This window comes from Grammomys surdaster, unplaced genomic scaffold (genome assembly GCF_004785775.1).
Source record: "Grammomys surdaster isolate TR1022 unplaced genomic scaffold, NIH_TR_1.0 126059, whole genome shotgun sequence".
Lineage (NCBI taxonomy): Eukaryota > Metazoa > Chordata > Mammalia > Rodentia > Muridae > Grammomys > Grammomys surdaster.
The window spans coordinates 5,556,830-5,574,131 of record NW_021620869.1 but is presented as its reverse complement, the minus strand read 5'-3'; the positions used below and the strand labels follow the sequence as shown (position 1 = coordinate 5,574,131).

Sequence of the window (17,302 nt, the reverse complement as noted above, 5' to 3'; positions counted from 1 at the left end):
CAAGAGTGTCGTAATTACCCAGACCAATGAGGCATTCACTGGGGCAAACAGTCTCCTAACTGCTACCTTGGCCTCAGTCACTGTGACACTCTTATTTGGTGGCTGCCTTGCTCCCTTAATGGCCCAGGGTCAGGTGCATATGCACTGAGAAATGTCCTTCAAGAAGGTTCTTGTAAAAGCAGAGCGCTGGAATTCTGTCAGCTGTCTTGGGAAACAAAATTATTCCTCATAGAAATTTTGTGGCTTTGAAGTTGCCTCCTACCTTGCTATTGTGACCGGGACCCTTTGGAGAGAAGGAGAAATTGTGGGCTTTGAGTTGCGTGATCTGAAAGGATGTGGCCAGAAGAGCCTTCGCAGTCCTTGAGCACTTGCGTGGTATTTTTAGGTGTGCGCCTCTCCTCTGCCTGTGACTATGCATGAGGCTATTGTTTATCATTCATATGTGGGGGACTCTCATGTGTGCTTGATCTCCATGAATGGCTGGTGCTATATCTGTCTTTATGGATTAGGCTCCTTTGAAAAATATATTAAATGGAATTTGGGAATAGCAGTGTATCTAACAATGGCTTCTCTTACATACACTTTTTGTGGGAGTTTTTTTTTTTTTTTTTTAAACAGAAGTTAATGAACTACGGCTTCCTTTTTGAACCTGGACATTTTCAAAGTACAGTGAAAATAAGAAATGGGTCTTTTCTTCATGTCAAGTATTCAAACAAAAGTTTTAAATGTTCAAGTTCATTTAAAATAAGGACCCACATATTCTGTGTTCCGGTAGATAATAGTTTTATGAAAATACATTTTATGAACCAGTGAGATGGCTCAGTAGGCAAAGATGCTTGTTGCCAAGCCTGACTCCTGAGTTCAATTCCTGCATGCCACATGGCAAAATGCAAGAAGAGACTACAGAGGGTGCTGGCTGGCCACATGTGTGCGTCCTCCCATAGATAAATAAGAGTAGTTTCCAAAAGAAAGCCATGAAGTAGCAATGTTCTTTTCCATTTTTCCAAACCTTTTTAAGACCTGACAATTCTTGTTCAAGGTATAAGGCATACTTGTAGCAGAAAAGGGAGCCACATGTTAAGTACCATTTCAGCTCGTCCTGCGTATTGCTCTGTGATGATACACCAAAGCAGTGTGTGCATCTTAGAACTTAGGCGTGAGCCCATCGCACGGCACCATGAATGACTTTTCATGTGTCTTATCCACATATGCCTGTGCACAGAATCCATGTGCAAAAAGCATCCATGTGCACAGCAACATGCAACAACCATTTCAGTTTAATGATGTTTCTGAAGTGAAGTGTGCAGATTTCCAAACAATGGTGCTTCCCTTCCTTCCATAATATCCAGATACTACTGCATTAATACCATCGCCAGTCTTTTCAGAAAATGTTCAGTATTTGAAAGATGCCAATCTCATGGCAAGAGAGAGATAAGGGATTATATTTTTCATTTTTTTCCCAAGGGAGCTCAGATTCCTTCCTTACGTGCTAATACTGTCAGCTATTTTCCTTGAAGGACTTGTTTTACTCTTTTTTTTTTTTCAAGAAAATACCTTTAATTTCCTAAGCGATAACTATAGCCTTTGTATGGCAGTACTTCTGTTAAGTGAAAACATTGCTTCACTTTAAAAACAAGAAATGGCTAGTTTAGCTGGCAATTTCAAAAGAGGCACGTAGTGACTGTCAGACCTGGAGGAAGGCTTTGCTGGTTGAAATTCAGAAAATGAAAGTAGCTTTTTGTTGTAGGTAAACAGCCCTGTCACTCTTGCAACATTAGAACAAATTGCAATACTATTAAAAAAGCAAATTACCTCCTAGAGCCATTCTGAGCTGTTCGTTGACTTCTGGATCCCCTGACCGGCATGGAGGGCCACACTTTAAAGACTGCTCAGTTAAATCACAGGAAGGAGGATGGTCTGGTTATGTTAGCTGTGCATTTAAGTAGAGTAAAGCGAGGGAGTAGCTCACCAGGTAGAGAGGCTTCTGCTGCCAGGACCTGAATTCAACTACCCTCTGACCTATGCGCACGCGCACACGGGGGTGGGGAGAATAAAGTAAATAAAGATAACAAATGTAATTTAGAAAGAAAACATTACATGTCTGTAAAAGTTATCTGAAACAAAGTATTATATATTGTCGAAAAGTGTCAACTTTATCAACACATTGTATACTTAGAGGCCAGAGCTATGGGGAAAATCTAACTGCAGCAAAGGTTTACTTTGTCTGCCATTTGTCTTCAAGCATTGTAATTCTTTTTAAAATTATCTGTTTAACAAAAGTGGCATTGGTTGATTCTCTTAACTGGACGGGTAGTGAGTAGAGCTGCTGGGGTGTTCCTAGGCCTTATGTTTGTGGTAAACATAGTTTGGGGATACGGATCATAATTTGTGCATTTCACTCTGGCTTGAAGATCATGTTAACTGCTTTGGCTAACCCAGTGACTGCTTCAGCCAGCCATCCTTCACAGGCATCTAAATGTAACCTCCAGACGCAAGGCAGCAAGAATCGATCTGCTAAGAATATTTTTAGGGACTATTGATGGATCGCTGTATTTTGTGCTTAACTCAAGTGCCAAATGCCCCAGAGGTGACGAAGATGAACTTCCCCTTTACTGAAGACCATCTAGGCTATCACGCACACAGAAGGCTCGGGGATGGCTGGGATTGCTTTTGAGGTTCTTGGGGGAAATTTTCTTGACAGCCTTGTAACTGTCTGCTGATGGGAATTGTGCAGTACTCGGTCTGCAGCAGCCAAATGTTACCCAGCTGATCACCTTCCAGTCCAGGGACACCTAACTGTGAAGTGTGAGTCCACATTGTACAGCCGCCAAGCAGTGAATTCTCAATATCCAGAATGATCTGGAACACAGAGGCGCTAATGGCCCCTCGTCTTTCTCCTAAGGCCACCCTACAGAAGGCAGGAGTCACGTTAAACTGTGCTTCTGTCAGCAAGCTGAAAGCTCTGGGTCTCTGACGCAGCTCTCAATTGCAAGCAGGTCTCTCTCACTGCACCTCATTTGCATCTGGGACATCAATTAGCATGTTTGTTGAGGCTAATTGAATGAAACTCAATCATAGCTCTTAATTGCTTGACTATGTGAAAAGAAATCACATTAATGCAGCTAATTAAGTGTACGGCAATAGATGCAACGTAATTAGGAGCAAAACGTAAAAAACAGGGGACGGCAAAGGTGCAAGCGCGGTGCAGGGGGACAGCGAGCATGGCTGCTGTTGGCGCATTCTGAACGGGTCCCTTTGCTCTGGTGCCGGCTTGGAAAAAAGAATCCACATGATAATCGTGGACAAGTTGAGGAGAAAAATGCAAATAGGTTTGCAATTACTACTTTTTCAAGCTGTTGAGGGGCGGGAGATGGCACCTCTGGGGGGCCTGGCTCTTGAGTGGGCCCCAGGGACTTGTTAAGTGCTGTTTAAAAGTACTTGGCTTTGAATTACCCTCATGCCTTGTTAAAGGTTTTTTCCCCCTTTTATCTTCGATCAGCATTTTCTGCAGCTAACATGGAGAAGGGTAGCTGAGTGGTATTTGCATATCAAAATAAGCTTGCTGTCTTTATTTTACCCAGCAAGGTCCCTGCCTCACACTCACCCATGATCCGCACATCCTGTCTGCTTCTGAAGACACCACATTGTTTAGTGATCCCAGCTTTAATTCCTCAAGTACCAAGCCAGGCAGAGATGAAAAGGCCATGTTCTTGCAGAAGCTGGATCAAACTCAGAGCAGTTTTTCTCTTGGGAGAGGAAGCAAGGCAGAATGGAAATACAGGAGTTGCTAGATGACTATTCTGGTTTCCATCCTGTTGGTTGATTGGTTGGTTGGTAGATAGGTTGGTTGTTGGATGTGTGTGTGCATGGACACAAACCTGCAGAGGAAGTCAGGTGTCTCCTCACGTTTCTCCCCGCTGGAACACAGTGTGTCTAGGCAGCTGACCCAAGGATCCTCCTGCTCCCACCTCGAGAAACGAGATCATAGGCAGACTTGCTGGAGGTCAACCGCCAGCCACCCTCACAGTCCTCCAATACTCAAGTTTCTTCAAGCCAATGCTGCAGTTTCTCACACCGCAAGAAAACAGATCGGCCAGCCCATGCTGGGCTCAAGATAAATGTCTTTTCTCGTTGTGTTCAGATCCAGAAAGCAGACTCTACATTTCTACAATAATTTTAAATAAAATATTCTGGTTATTGTATGTTAAAACATGCCTATTAAAAGATCCCATGCTGGGGCTTAGTCACTCTCTGATTAGCCACATTGTGGAACTCATAAGCAATAAATGCTCAATTACACTCCTGTTATTGTATTTTAATTTGTCAAGAATCGGCATTAAAGGAGAAAGTTACAGGAAGTTGGTATTTGAGAGGAGCGACTGCACAAGAAGGAATTCGCTGTGTGCAACCATAGCAAACACTGCTTGGAAACTTGGGTGTGCATGTGGGTGGGCGTTAACGGCGGGCAGTAGAGGTTAGAGAAGAGCAGCCTTTTGTGTTTTCCTGAAGACCTGCCCTGGCTGGAGTCCCTTTCTTCCCTGACAGACAAGAGTTTCACTTACTGTCTGCAGAGCCAGTTTTCTCCCGCCAGAGTCCGAACTGTCCTTCAGTCTGACCTGATGATGACTTCTTCCACTTTTGATCCACCTCCTACCATCGTGGGGGCGGGGCATGGAAGATACAGCTCACACCATGGTGACCAGGAAGCAGAGAATAAATCCTGCAAAGGCTTTACCCATTGTGCTACTGTGTTCATGGCAGGTCCTCCCTCTTCAGCTAAGTCTTCAGGAACTTCCTGTCAGCATACTTAGAGGCTCAGTTCATCTCTGTCCTACACACTTCTCAGCATAACCAAGATGGCAGGCAAGGCGGCTTCCCAGTACCTGGTCTGCTGGGCTATGGACATTCTTTTGCAGTTAAATTAGATGGCTTGCCTCTTTCCTCGGAGTGAGGACAGACTTGTCATGACTCCCACTCTATCAGTATGCGTCACCCTGCTGATCCCCAGCAGACTAAATCTCTGACCTCCCTGTTTTGTGTGTGGGGGTTATCTGTCTTCGTCTCTTACACCTAGGAGCTCAGAACAAATGGAAGATACATGGTCAATTCTTCTAAAGGTACCCCAACCTGAATTTAATCACTTAGGACAAACAGAAATTTCTGGGTCTGTCAAGAGTCCTATTTCCTGCTTCCTTCCTAGTCCTACTTCCTACTTATTGTTAAAGTACCTGAAACAGTATTTATGTGAGAGTAATTCAGGATGTATCCTTTTCTAATATGTGATGGGGTAGCATATTCAGAGTCTGTGAAATGCTGTGTCTGTAGACAAGAGGCCTCATTGAGATGGTGTTGGTGATGATGGTGGTGGTGATAGTGGTGGTGATGATGGGGGTGATGATGGTGATGGTGGTAATGGTGATGGTGATGGTGGTGGTGGTGGTGATGATGGTGATGGTAGTGATGGTGGTGATGATGGTGATGATGGTGGTGGTGGTGGTGGTGATGGTGGTGATGGTGGTGGTGATAGTGATGGTGGTGGTGATAGTGATAGTGGTGATGGTGATGATGGTGGGGGTGATGATGGTGATGATGGTGATGGTGATGGTGGTGGTGATGGTGGTGATGGTGGTGGTGATGGTGGTGGTGACAGTAATGCATGAGAGAGTTGGCAGGACCATGCTCCAAATTGTGTCACCTTTAAATCACTGTGACAAAATCTGAGATCACCAACTTTTGTGGGAGAAAGTATTATTTTGGTTTGTAATTTCAGAGACTTGAGCTCACAGTCACTCCACCCTGTTGCTTTGAGCCTATAGCAGCACATGGTGGCAGGGGATACCTACTCATCACACAGCAGCAGGAATCGGGAGGGAAGGAAGGACAGACGGAATGAAGGCAGGCTTGCCTCCCAGTGCTCATTCAAGAGCACACCTCTAGGGACCTAACCATCCCCCACGTCCCATGACTTAAAGTCTTACACGACAGGAGCACGGCGGGCGGACAGTGAAGCTTTTGGCACACAGCCATTTTTCAAGAATGCTCACACAACTTTTTGACCTGACATGCTGTCCCCAGGTATTGTGTTTGTTCCGTTGTATGGTGGGTTGTTAAGTGACTTAGCCCAGACTACCCTCTGATAGTCGCAGGCTGCTGGCTGCTGGCTGCTGGCTGCTGACTGCCAATACGCAGGAGCCAAGGATCTGGAGGAGTTGTCTCTAGGTTTTTGTTCCCTTTTGTTTTCTTTCTCTGGGAAAGTGTGACCAGTTGCCTGAAAAGAAGCATTTGAAGGAAGGGTGGGATTTCTACTTTACCTTACAGTTCCAGAGGGACCCAGTGCATCAGAGCAGGAAGGCTCGGCAGAAGCGGGTGGGTGCTGGTCACATTGTGTCTGTCCTCAGGAACCAAAGGGAACAGGGAGTGAGGCCATTCGGTGTTAAAGCTTGTCTTTGGTGACTCGTTTCCTCCAGGAAGCCTTCACTTTCTAAAGGCTGCACAACCTTCCCAAACAGCACCCTGAGCCCGAGACCAGTTCAAACGCACGAGCCTGTGAGGGCATTTCTTATGGGAGACACAGGATGAGCATTCTTGTTTGTCCTTGAGATTGTATTTCAATTATAATTTCCCTTTCCTTTCCTCCCCTCAGACTGTCCTGGAAGCCCCACCTGCTCCTTTAGCATCAGGGCCTCTCTTTTCATCAGTTGTTATTGCACGCATATATGTATCTGTATATACGCATACACATCCCCAAATAAAGTCCATATGATGTTACTTGTCTGACTCTTTCCAGGCTGACCATTGGCAATGAACAATCAGTTGGTGTGCTCTTCCCTGGGAAAGGCCACCTCCTCTGCCCCCAGATCTCCTCCATCTCCTGTACTGAGGGCTTGTGCAGGGTTGAAGACTCATGGCCTTTTCCCATGCAGTCTGCTGTGTCTGTTGGTGTTGTCCTTGTTCAGTTCACAATTAAATGATCATGCTGGTGACTTTGCAGAAGTGGCTTCTGATGTTAATAGGAAAACCTGTACATTCTTGTCAGTGCCCACTGTGAATGTGTTGTTGTTGTTGTTGACACCTTACTGCTCGTCCCTCACATCCTGCAGTCATCTCCAGGCTTTATCTTAGTTGAAATACCATGACCAAAAGCAAGTCAAGGAGGAAAAGTTTTATGTGACTTACACTTCCACATTGCTGTTGATTGCTGAAGGGCATCAGGATAAGAACTCACACAGGGCAGGAACCTGGAGGCAGGAGCTGAAGCAGAAGCCATGCAGGGATGCTGCTTACTTACTGCCTTGCTCCCCATGGCCTGCTCAGCCTGCCTTCTGGTAAAAACTAGGACCACCAGCCCAGGGGCGGCCCCACCCACAGTGGACTGGGCTCTCCCGTCTTGATCAGTAATTAAGAAAATGCCTTACAGCTGGATCTCGTGGAAGCATCCTCTTAATTGAGGATTCCTTCTCTCAAGTAAATGTAGCTCATGCCAAGTTGATATAGCCAGCACGACTTAGTTACATCCTTAAATTTTGGACACTCTTCTCATGAATCTCCCCCTATCCCTGTGAACTATTTCTCAGAATTCACAGCACGAACCCAGGTTCCTAAACTGCATCCTGGAAGCAAGAGTTCAAAGAACTAAGATCTTGTGATGATTGTTTCTGTACCTCGTTCCCAGTCCTAGATTAGGTCAGCCTGATCTATATGAAGATTAGCCTAATGTAGACGCCTAACCTGAGTTTAAATAAGAAGGATGTTGCCCACACCCTGCAGATGAACATGGCAGACACAGGATCACAGCTCGTGACATCAATAGGATCTTGGGTCCCATCCTTTCTCTAATCTCTCTTCACACAGGATTACATGCAGAATGTCCACGGCAAAGAGATAGACCTCTTGAGAACCACTGTGAAGGTGCCGGGGAAGAGGCCGCCCCGAGCCACGTCGGCCTGCGCACCGATCTCCAGTCCCAAAACCAACGGCCTGGCCAAGGACATGAGCAGTTTACACATCTCACCAAATTCAGGTAAGCTCAGCAGCCTTGGGTGCACCTGAGGAGCCGAGTGCTTCCTGCTGCAGGTAGATGGTTAGCATCAGGCAGGCTTGAAGCCATGTTCCCTCTGAGCCTGTGTTCTATGGTGGCAGGCAAGCCACAGCTGCACAAACCTAAGTGTCCAAGGCGGTGCTCCCAGGCTGGGTTGAGAGCAATTTTGTACGTGGATCAGCTAGTTAAGGTCATTCAGAGGTAGAAGAATCAGTTGTAAAAGAAGAATGCCTGGTAGCTACACACTAAAACTGGAGGAGGCTACAAGCAGCCCCGCACTGGGCTGACCTGTCTGCTGCTGTCTCTCTCCCGTTAACTAAGCAACTTTGTTCTCGGTTCTCTTTCAAAGAACTTTGTTTGTTTGTTTTCATTCAGGATTAGAGGACCTTGTTTTCTGAGAATCTGGTGTGGTGAGAACTTCTCAGCCTCTGTGCAGTCTGCATTTTATTTGTTTTTACCGAGTCATGTTGTAAGTGATTGGCAGCCATTTTGGCCCTCCTGTGATTGCTTCTCAGGAGAAAGCAGGTAAAGAGCTGAAGTCTTCTCTCAGCACGAGGAATCTCATCAGGAAGGTTCCTTGTTCCACTGACAAAAGGCTCCTTCTCTCACTTGGTTCAATAGTCTCAGGGTTTTTTCTGCAGATGTTTGCATGTGTATTGGCTTCTTGGAACAACGGGCTTCTCGATTCTGAAACACTGGGTGCTTTTACAGTCGGTGTGATGAACTGCACAGGGGTGAATGGACATTAATCTAAAATGTCACGTTGCTTTTTGCTTTTTGCTTTTTGCTTAAGAAATCAAGGCACTTGGCTGGATTTGCGTTCTTAGACTCTAAATTATACTCTGCAAGTTAAGCTCCTTGGGCTTGAAATTGTTATTCATAAAACACTCCTGTGCGAGGAATGGCCATGTGGAATGACCATGAGGAATGGCCATGTGATGGACTTTGAGCTAAAAGTAGTTATTTGTAGCTGTTTGCCAAATAATTGAACGTGATAATTGAGTATACTCTTTACTCTTGAGTTCTGCTGTCTTCACGGTTTGAGAGTCTGGGGTTGAGTAGGTGGAGTGCTTGGTCCCCATGGTGATTTGTTGTCACTCAGTTTCCCTGTTCTGTCTGTCTGACCTGGGGTGTGCACATACTAAGCTTCCTCACTCAACAATTACTGTGGGCAGCCAGTAGCCTTCAGTAGTGTAGCTCAGCCCGTGAGCTCTGTCAGGCTCGTATGTATTTCCAAAATAACCTCTAGAAATACCTCCTATAAAGTACCCACCTGGTACTGCTTTTAACTGTCATTTTCAAAATAAACAAAATAGAGTAAAAACACCCCATGCTGGGTGTAAGGTTTCGTCTCTTCTGTCAGTTGTGAATCTCAGTGACTCTTGGACTTATTGCCCATGTATGTTTTGTAGTTATTTTATATGTCTCCTTTTTATGTGTTTTAATGGGTTCTTTTTTTGTTGATATTGGAAAGTTCTTTATATGTTAAAGATATTGGTACTTTAATAGTATGCACAAAGTTTAAATATAATATTTTATTTTTGCTTTTTACAGTCTTAAATTTACACATACAGTGTCTTTTTTTTCTTTTTTCATGTGTCTTCTAATTGTGACTTAGCTCTGTGGTTTCTACATTGAACTGTTCAAAAATCCTTTAGTGGTCTGAAGTTGGTTTGCAGGTGGCATACATTTATTTCCACGTTTTATTATTCTTCTATTAAACCCTTTTAAAAAATAACTTCCAATTCACCTTCGATCTGTTTGGATCCATTATATCTGATAGAAAATAATAAGCAAATTGTCAATTCTGACAGCCACCTGTCCTTTCTGTTGAATGATCTTCATTAATTCTGCATCTTCTCTGTGAACTGAAATGTACTTTCCGGGGTTTCTGTTCTGTTCCATCCACTGCTCTCTGCAGGATGTCTTATGCTGCATTTCCACCACAGTGTGTTACATTAGACTTAGTTCAGTATGGCAGCGAACACCTTAACACCCATCCTTGACCTCCAGTCTCCCGAGCTGTTGCTACCTATTTCTGTTGTCTCTCCCCTGACCCTCAGAACAACTGGAAAACAAATACACCTCCAGATCATCTCATGGTGGGTGACATTTTTTTTTTGAGACAGGGTCTCCTGTAGCCTAGACTGACTTGGAGTTCAGTGCACAGCTGAGCATGACGTTGAACTACTGATCCTCCTGCCTCCGCCTCTCAAGTGCTGGAATTATAGGCATGTGTCACCACACATAGTTTATTGTGACCAGCATAGAACCCAGTCCCCAGCATTGGGTTTAATTACAGGCATGGGAGTGGGAGTGGGGGTGGGGGAGTGTAGGGGATTTGTCACTCTTTCTGGGCTTCTTCAGGTTGATTTTTGCCTAGTGGTATTTTGTTTTGTTTTGTTTTGTTTTGTTTTGTTTTGTTTTGTTTTGTTTTGTTTTTCCCCATTCAGATCCTACAGAGTTTGTTAAGCCATTCCATCTTCAAAATCTTCCAGCCACTGTACTGATCTTTTTCCAGGGAAATCTCTTACGTGACCTCAGTGGTTCCATAGACGAAAGCCCCTGGATTTTATTTTCATACCCAGCCGTGTAACCTAACTCATGTTAGCTGCATCAGCTACAGGACACATCTCATGAATAGAAGAATGTATTCCCAGCTTGATATCACAGTGCCTGCCTAACTCGGGACTGACTTAATTTCTCCCATCCAGTTTATGAGTTAGACACAATATTTTTTCCTGTGTCTTTTGTCTTCCGTGGTTAACCTGTCTGTCATGTGCCTAGCCTTGTTTATTGCTCTAAAGATGGGGTGAGAGGAGCAGTTCCAGGCTATCCCTCCAGGAGCCTACCACCTCAGTGGGGTCACTGCACCAAGCACACTGCTGAGGTCATTGCAAATATCCTTTGGTGTTGAGGGAACAAATAGAGCCTGGCTCATCTGCTGCTGGCAGGGTTATAGTTCTGTTGCTCTTGGTCTCTGTCTTGTTGTTTTTGTTTGGATGATTGTGTTTTGTTTTGTTTTGTTTTGTTTTGTTTTGTTTAGACAGTGTCTCTCTGTTTAGTCCTGGTATCAAACTCAGAGTCCTTACCTTTGCCTCCCAAGTGCTGGGATTAAAGGTGTGCACCATCACACCTGACTGGAGTTGTGTCTCTTTATATATTTGGGATATCAGCATATTATGTTCCTCAAATGTTGTTATTGTTTACTTTTATTCATTTTGTAACTTTGTTTCAATTTAGAGATTTTTTTTTCTTTTTCCTATGGGAATGTTGAAAGACTGGAACTGTTACAATCTTAATGTCCAGTTTTCCTGTGGCCCCATGAACGGGAATGAGCTGGGAAAAGCACGTTGTCATGGTAGCTTCCTAGTGAACCCCATATACCTCGTGCACCTCGTGTTTCTTGTGTTCCTCATGCTGGTCATTTCCCTCCTGCTCCTCGTGTATTTCTGGGATCGTGGTTCATCTAGTAGCATGCTTGCCTAATACACAGTGTGCAGGGTTTGATCCCCAGTATCACACAAGCTGGTTTTGGTGGGACATATCTCCCAGCACCTGAGATGGAGGTAGGAGAATCAGGAGTTTAAGGTCCTCCTTGACCTCACAGCAGCCTTGAGGACAGGGTGGAATATAAGAAACCTCATCTCAGCTAAGTCTCAGCTCATGGAGCTGCTGTCTGTGGTGGCTCAGCAGGTAAGCACTTACACAGAGCAGTTGACCCGAGTACAGTCCCCAGGACTCATAGGTGGAAGGAGAGACCCAGCTCCCACCAGTTGTCCTCTACCTCCACACACAATAAATAAATATATTTTAAAAGATTTTTTTAAAAAAATATCAAGTAGAAAAAGATGATTTTGATAAAGATACTACAGAAAAAAATTACCGCCATTGAGCAGGGCAGTCTGAAGTCAAACTCTGAGTTGGATGGAAAAGAAAACTTTGCAAACCAAACATAAAAACCTAAAAGATACCCAGATAGGAGAGCAGTCCTGATCTTCGAGAACCCTGGGTTGTAGGTGTGTAAGAGCAGTGCAGGGCAGAGTGAGCACTCCCTTCTCAGAATAACCCTGACCTCTAGATGCTAACTCTGAGCTGGATTATTGCTAGCCAATAAGAACAGAAATAAGGGCTGGAGAGATGGCTCAGTGGTTAAGAGCACTGATTGCTCTTCCAGAGGTCCTGAGTTCAATTTCCAGCAACCACATGGTGGCTCACAACCATCCATAATGGGATATGACGCCCTCTTCTGGTGGGTCTGATCACAGCAACTGTGTACTCACATTCTTAAAATAAATAAATCTTTAAAATAAAAAAAGAACAGAAATAATAATTTTTAAAAAGTCATTGGTTGGCTACCAATGTCATTAGTTGGAGATACAGAATGTTTTTGACTGAGTGGTTTAAAAAAAAATATGTAAGGATCTACTCCAGCAAAAATAAATGGTAAAATGGAAGCACCTAGAAAAAAGAAATCATTCACATTTGGCTGAAATCCCTTCCATGGCAACATCGTTCCCTCTTCTGAGGTGGTTTCCCTCAGGGTGTCCATGGAAGCTTCATTTCTGTTCTTTTAGCAGGGAGCTTCTGGGAGGAACCCTGAGCTGCCGTGGTAACTGGGATTTATCTGTAGCTGCATTTTGAGAGCCTCCTCAAGTTTAATTCCTAAAGTCCTTCCAAAGAAAGAGTTGAAATACCCTTACATGTTTTCCTTAATGAGTTTTAGCCAACCTGGTTTGGTAAATCTAGCTACATACATGAGACCTAGATAAAATTGTATCAGCCCTGGGGTAATCTGATGTTTCTGTACAAAACAGAGAAGCTTATGGCTAAGAGTAGCCCGTCTGGCATTAGAAGCATAGCACTAAACCCCATCCCAGTCCTCCAGTGCAGATCTGTGTCCAACCTCTGTGCTGTGGCCTCTGTGACATCCAGGGCCTTAGCATTGGGTTCTGACAGGTTAGGGTGGGGGAAGGATGGCCGAATGATGTTTTTGAGTTGGTCTTTCAGATGTCTTCTAGTGGACAGTTGGCATATCTGGACCCTGTCTCCCACTAAATACTCACTTACGTCGTCGTGCTAGGTGGACTGGGAAGTGTTCTGTGGGACATTCGTTCGTTATCTCCTTGGAAGCCTCTCCCCTGTTCTGTACCTTGTCATCAATTCGTCGATGACTTCTGGCTGTGACATCTTTGTTCTGGGACCACAGCTTATCTTCCTGTCCTCGTAGCATGTGCCTTTGTTGGGTTTCTGCAATTATGGTTTTTTTTTCCCATTCTACCCAGGTTGGCACCTCGACCCCTGTAAGAGGAACCCTTACCCCTTTTCCTCCGCCTCCCCCACTTGAGGTCCCCAGCAGTTGGAGGCAGGCCAGCCCGCAGGAGGGCTGAGCTGAGCTGATGCTCTGAGTGCCGTGGGTGGGGGAGGGTGGACGGGAATGTGTTTGGAGTATTGAACTGCCATTGACATCGACAGTCTCCGCCATGCTGTTTTCTCCACACTTCAGCAATCAGGACATCCAGCAAACCCATAAAAAAACCAAACTAATAGCATGAATATTCAGTGACCTAGAATACTAATTATCGTCATGAATATTAATGGGATTGGACTTGTTCTCTTCTCTTCCTCTCCTGTCCTCTTCCTCCCTCGCTCCCTCTCTCTTTTTTTCCACTTAGCCGGCTCTAAGGATGGGTCATAATGAGAGCATTTAAGAGGGAGCGCTCTCCGCCGCCGTGACAGGGACCGGGGCAATAAGGAGAGCTTGATTAACGCGCGCACTTGGGGGAGACATGAGAGGCTTCACGTGGGCCTGATCGGGGGAGGCAGCGAGGCACCGGCGGCTCTGTTGCTGCTCCTGGAGATTAATGAGGCCTAAGAGTGCATTAGGAACAGTGACAAAGGTTTGATCTAATGGGCTCAGTCATTTTTCCTTTGAGTGACAGACGCACAGAAGTAATTGGCTGTGCAGAATGGCAGCTCATTGGCGGTACTTAAGGATACATTATCCCCGTTGTGTGGCCCGCAGAGGCTGTTTATCAAAACTGCTCACGCTGCAGACGGAGTCGCTAAGCTGCTGTTACAGTGGTAATAGCTATTAAAGAAAAAAAATAATAACACAGCGTCCAAATGAGATCCGTTGTTGTGTCAGAGAGACAAAGTTTTTCTTTGTTTAGTTTCAAATGGTCTAGAAAACATTTTAATAACTCCAGAGTATGGGTGGGCAGCATGGACCCGCAGGTCCCCTGCCTGTTTGTGGAACAGCACTAGGCTGAGGTCCTTGAGCCAGGCCTCTCTTAGCCCTCCTTGCTCACCCAGAATTCCCCATGCTTTGAACTTTGGTTACAACATTCCACCCTCTGATACTGAAATGGGCACTTCTGCTAAATGCCCTTCAGGGGCATAAAAGAATATGTGTCACCCAAAGCTATTGGTTAGGGATTACTTTCCTTGTTTCAAAAAAAAAATGCCAATTATTGTATGATACCTGGCTTCTGGAATCCAGATTTATTAGAGTAAGTTGTGATGGGTATTCAGTAATTAAATTTTAGCAAAAAATAATTGTTTGGTGAAGGTTCTTTCTTTCATGATGTTAGTAACAAGTGATAAATATAAAGAAGGGGACATTTTTAGTTTCTTCTGAGTGGCATATCTTCTGCTGTAGAGCGTTGGGATGCAATTTAAAAGAAAACGAGAATATGCTTCCAACTTAGGGAGTTCTCTTCCGGAAACTTGAACTAACAGTGAAGTGTTATTTTGTGTAAGTTCTGGCAAAGCCACCAGATTCTATGGGATTTCCATGCAGGTTGTACGAGGGATGTTGTGGTCCTGAACTACTTGTTTCTATAGTAACCTGTGAGCCTGCAAGTAAATAAAAGCGATTCTAGAGACTTTTTACCTTAAAAGCATGGGTTCAGTGTTTTCTCTAATGAAACCATAGGACATACCAGTGAGAGTAGCCTGACGGGGAGACAGAAGCCAGGGTCCCAGTTGCTGCCCCAGCAGCCTTCTGGAAGGAAAAGCCAGTGTGCAGACCTCAGCATTGGCTGGAGAGAAGCTCAGAGAGAGTTAAATCTTCAGTCTGCCTACCGCCCCACACTGACACAGGACAGCCACTCAAAGTCATCCTGAGATTTTGCCACTCCCATCTCCTGGCTGATGGCTCTGTATTGACCCATGATGTAGACAGTTTTATCTTCCTGAAATACATTAGAGCATGGGGAAGGGGGACCACAAATGCCTTAATTCCTGTGCTAATACTAACTCCAGTTATTCCTAACTGTTCTGTGCGGCCTATATCGTCATTAGGTATAAGATGTGCTACAAGAATTGGGGGAAGGTTGAGTGGGGGGAGGAAATGGTAAAGCCACTGGGCCACCATGGCCTCCTTCCCTTGGAGGGACAATAGCCATGTCCCTTCTTTTTTAAAAAAACAAAAACAAAAAAACCTCAAAGTTCATTTTGTGCAAAAGACACCTGTCGTACGGATCACATAAAGAAAAAAGAATTCTTTAAAGGGCTCTGGAGAGATGGGTCAGGGGTTAAGAACACTTTACTGCTCTTGCAGAGGACCCAGCTGTCGGTTTACAGCACCCTACCTGGCATCACACAATCATCTGTAACTCGAATTCCAAGGGTTCTGATGCCCTCTTCTGGCTGCTGTAGGCACTACATGCAAGCAAAAAATATTTGTGCGTGCGTGTTTGTGTATTTAAAAACACTTAGGCATGGCACTTGCGTATTAAAAATAAATACTTCAGCATGTCACTTGAGACTGAACATTTTGCTCTTTGGAAGTTGAGCCAAATAAGAAGAACCAGGTATAAATACCCTGGAAAGTTTTGTAAAACTACTTTTCTGACTATGGTTGTATGCTATTGGTTTATACAAAAAGCCCAGGTTTTAATACCCTTTTGTGTAATGATTCCATCCCTGTGTGTACATTTGGTCATGTTACTTGCACCTGAAGTAGGTTGCTGCCAAGGGAGCTTCATGATGGTTTCCCTCAAGCACCCTCAGGATTTTCCCATCAGGTGCCAGTAAACAGATGAAAACTGGCAAAGTGGAAAAAGTTTGTACGACTGAACTTTGAGTGCTAATGCCAGGGGGAGGCTTTGCCTTGGAAATACACGTGTATTTCTAAATCACACCACTTAGATGGACATCAGCTGAGATGCTTGAGTTGTGCCTACGCTCTGATACATCCATCCTGAGGAAGACTAGCTGCTAGGGATGGGGTGCTAGCAGCTTTGCTGCTCCCTGTGTCCCACACAGGTTCCCTCTCTCTTCTCTATTCCCCTTTTAGAAGCTGCACCTCTGGCCATGTTAGCACAGCAGGGTGAGTTGTCCCCAGTGCAAAGTTCCTCACTGGCCAGTGTATTTGGTGACATCATCCTCACTGGCCAGTGTATTTGGTGACATCACTGGGTGAATTAACGAGTTCATATGAAGGAAAGCCAACTGTGACCAGAGCAAGCATAGGCACTGCTTGAGACTAGGAGAATGCCACCAGACCAACAAGGACCACAGGCAGATCGATCCTCTAGATCTTGAAGAATTAGCCGCTTTTAACTTTTACTAAAAGCTAAGTAAATAAACTTCCTCTGTAGGAAAGGAGAACCCACCGTCGATGAAATTGCCAACTGCAAAGGTGGTCAGCAGCTTGGCTGGGCACAGGGTCCCATGCAGAGTTTGATGAGTTCATTCTTTATTGCTGGACCTACCACATTGATTTTTATCTGTTTTGCACGATGTTGTCTGCGTTGTTCTAATACTGGCCAGTCCTCTTTGGGGCACTGGTCATTAAGAAAATGATCCATAATGTGGATTAGAAAGACCTACAGCACTCACTGCAGCCCTGACCCCTCTGAGGAGCTATCCTAGGAAAGCCCAAAACTCTTAAGTTGTCTATCAAAGTGTTTCGTGTAACTATGGGGGAACTGAGGAAACAGCAAGAACTACCTACAAGTGGGTAATGCCAGTTGCCTACAATACGTGTTGATACTGGATGTATCAACAAGCTGAAGTTCTGGATCTCAAAGTAAGATAACGGTTGTGTAACAATGTCAGGAGTGTTCCTGCCAAAGATGTATCACAGAGCCAACAAGAGGGCTCTGCAGACCACGGTGCTGATGCCCAATCCCAACAGCCTGAGTTCAATTTCTGGGACCCTTGTGGTAAAAGCAGGAATCCAATTCCCACAAATTGTCTTCTCATCTTCACATGTGTGCCTGCACACATGTATACCATAGGTTTTTTTTTTTAAGG

The 17,302-nt window shown here is 44.7% G+C and overlaps 1 protein-coding gene across 5 annotated transcripts in view; it reads left to right on the top strand.

Annotated features, from left to right (window-relative positions):
- Agap1 (ArfGAP with GTPase domain, ankyrin repeat and PH domain 1) overlaps nt 1-17,302 on the top strand; it is a 436,006-nt gene that overhangs the window by 281,635 nt on the left and 137,069 nt on the right. For all 5 annotated transcript variants that reach the window (XM_028755318.1, XM_028755317.1, XM_028755316.1 and 2 more), the window contains exon 11: nt 7,852-8,020. In XM_028755318.1, the coding sequence (XP_028611151.1) occupies nt 7,852-8,020 (169 nt within the window). The remainder of the gene's footprint in view (nt 1-7,851; nt 8,021-17,302) is intronic.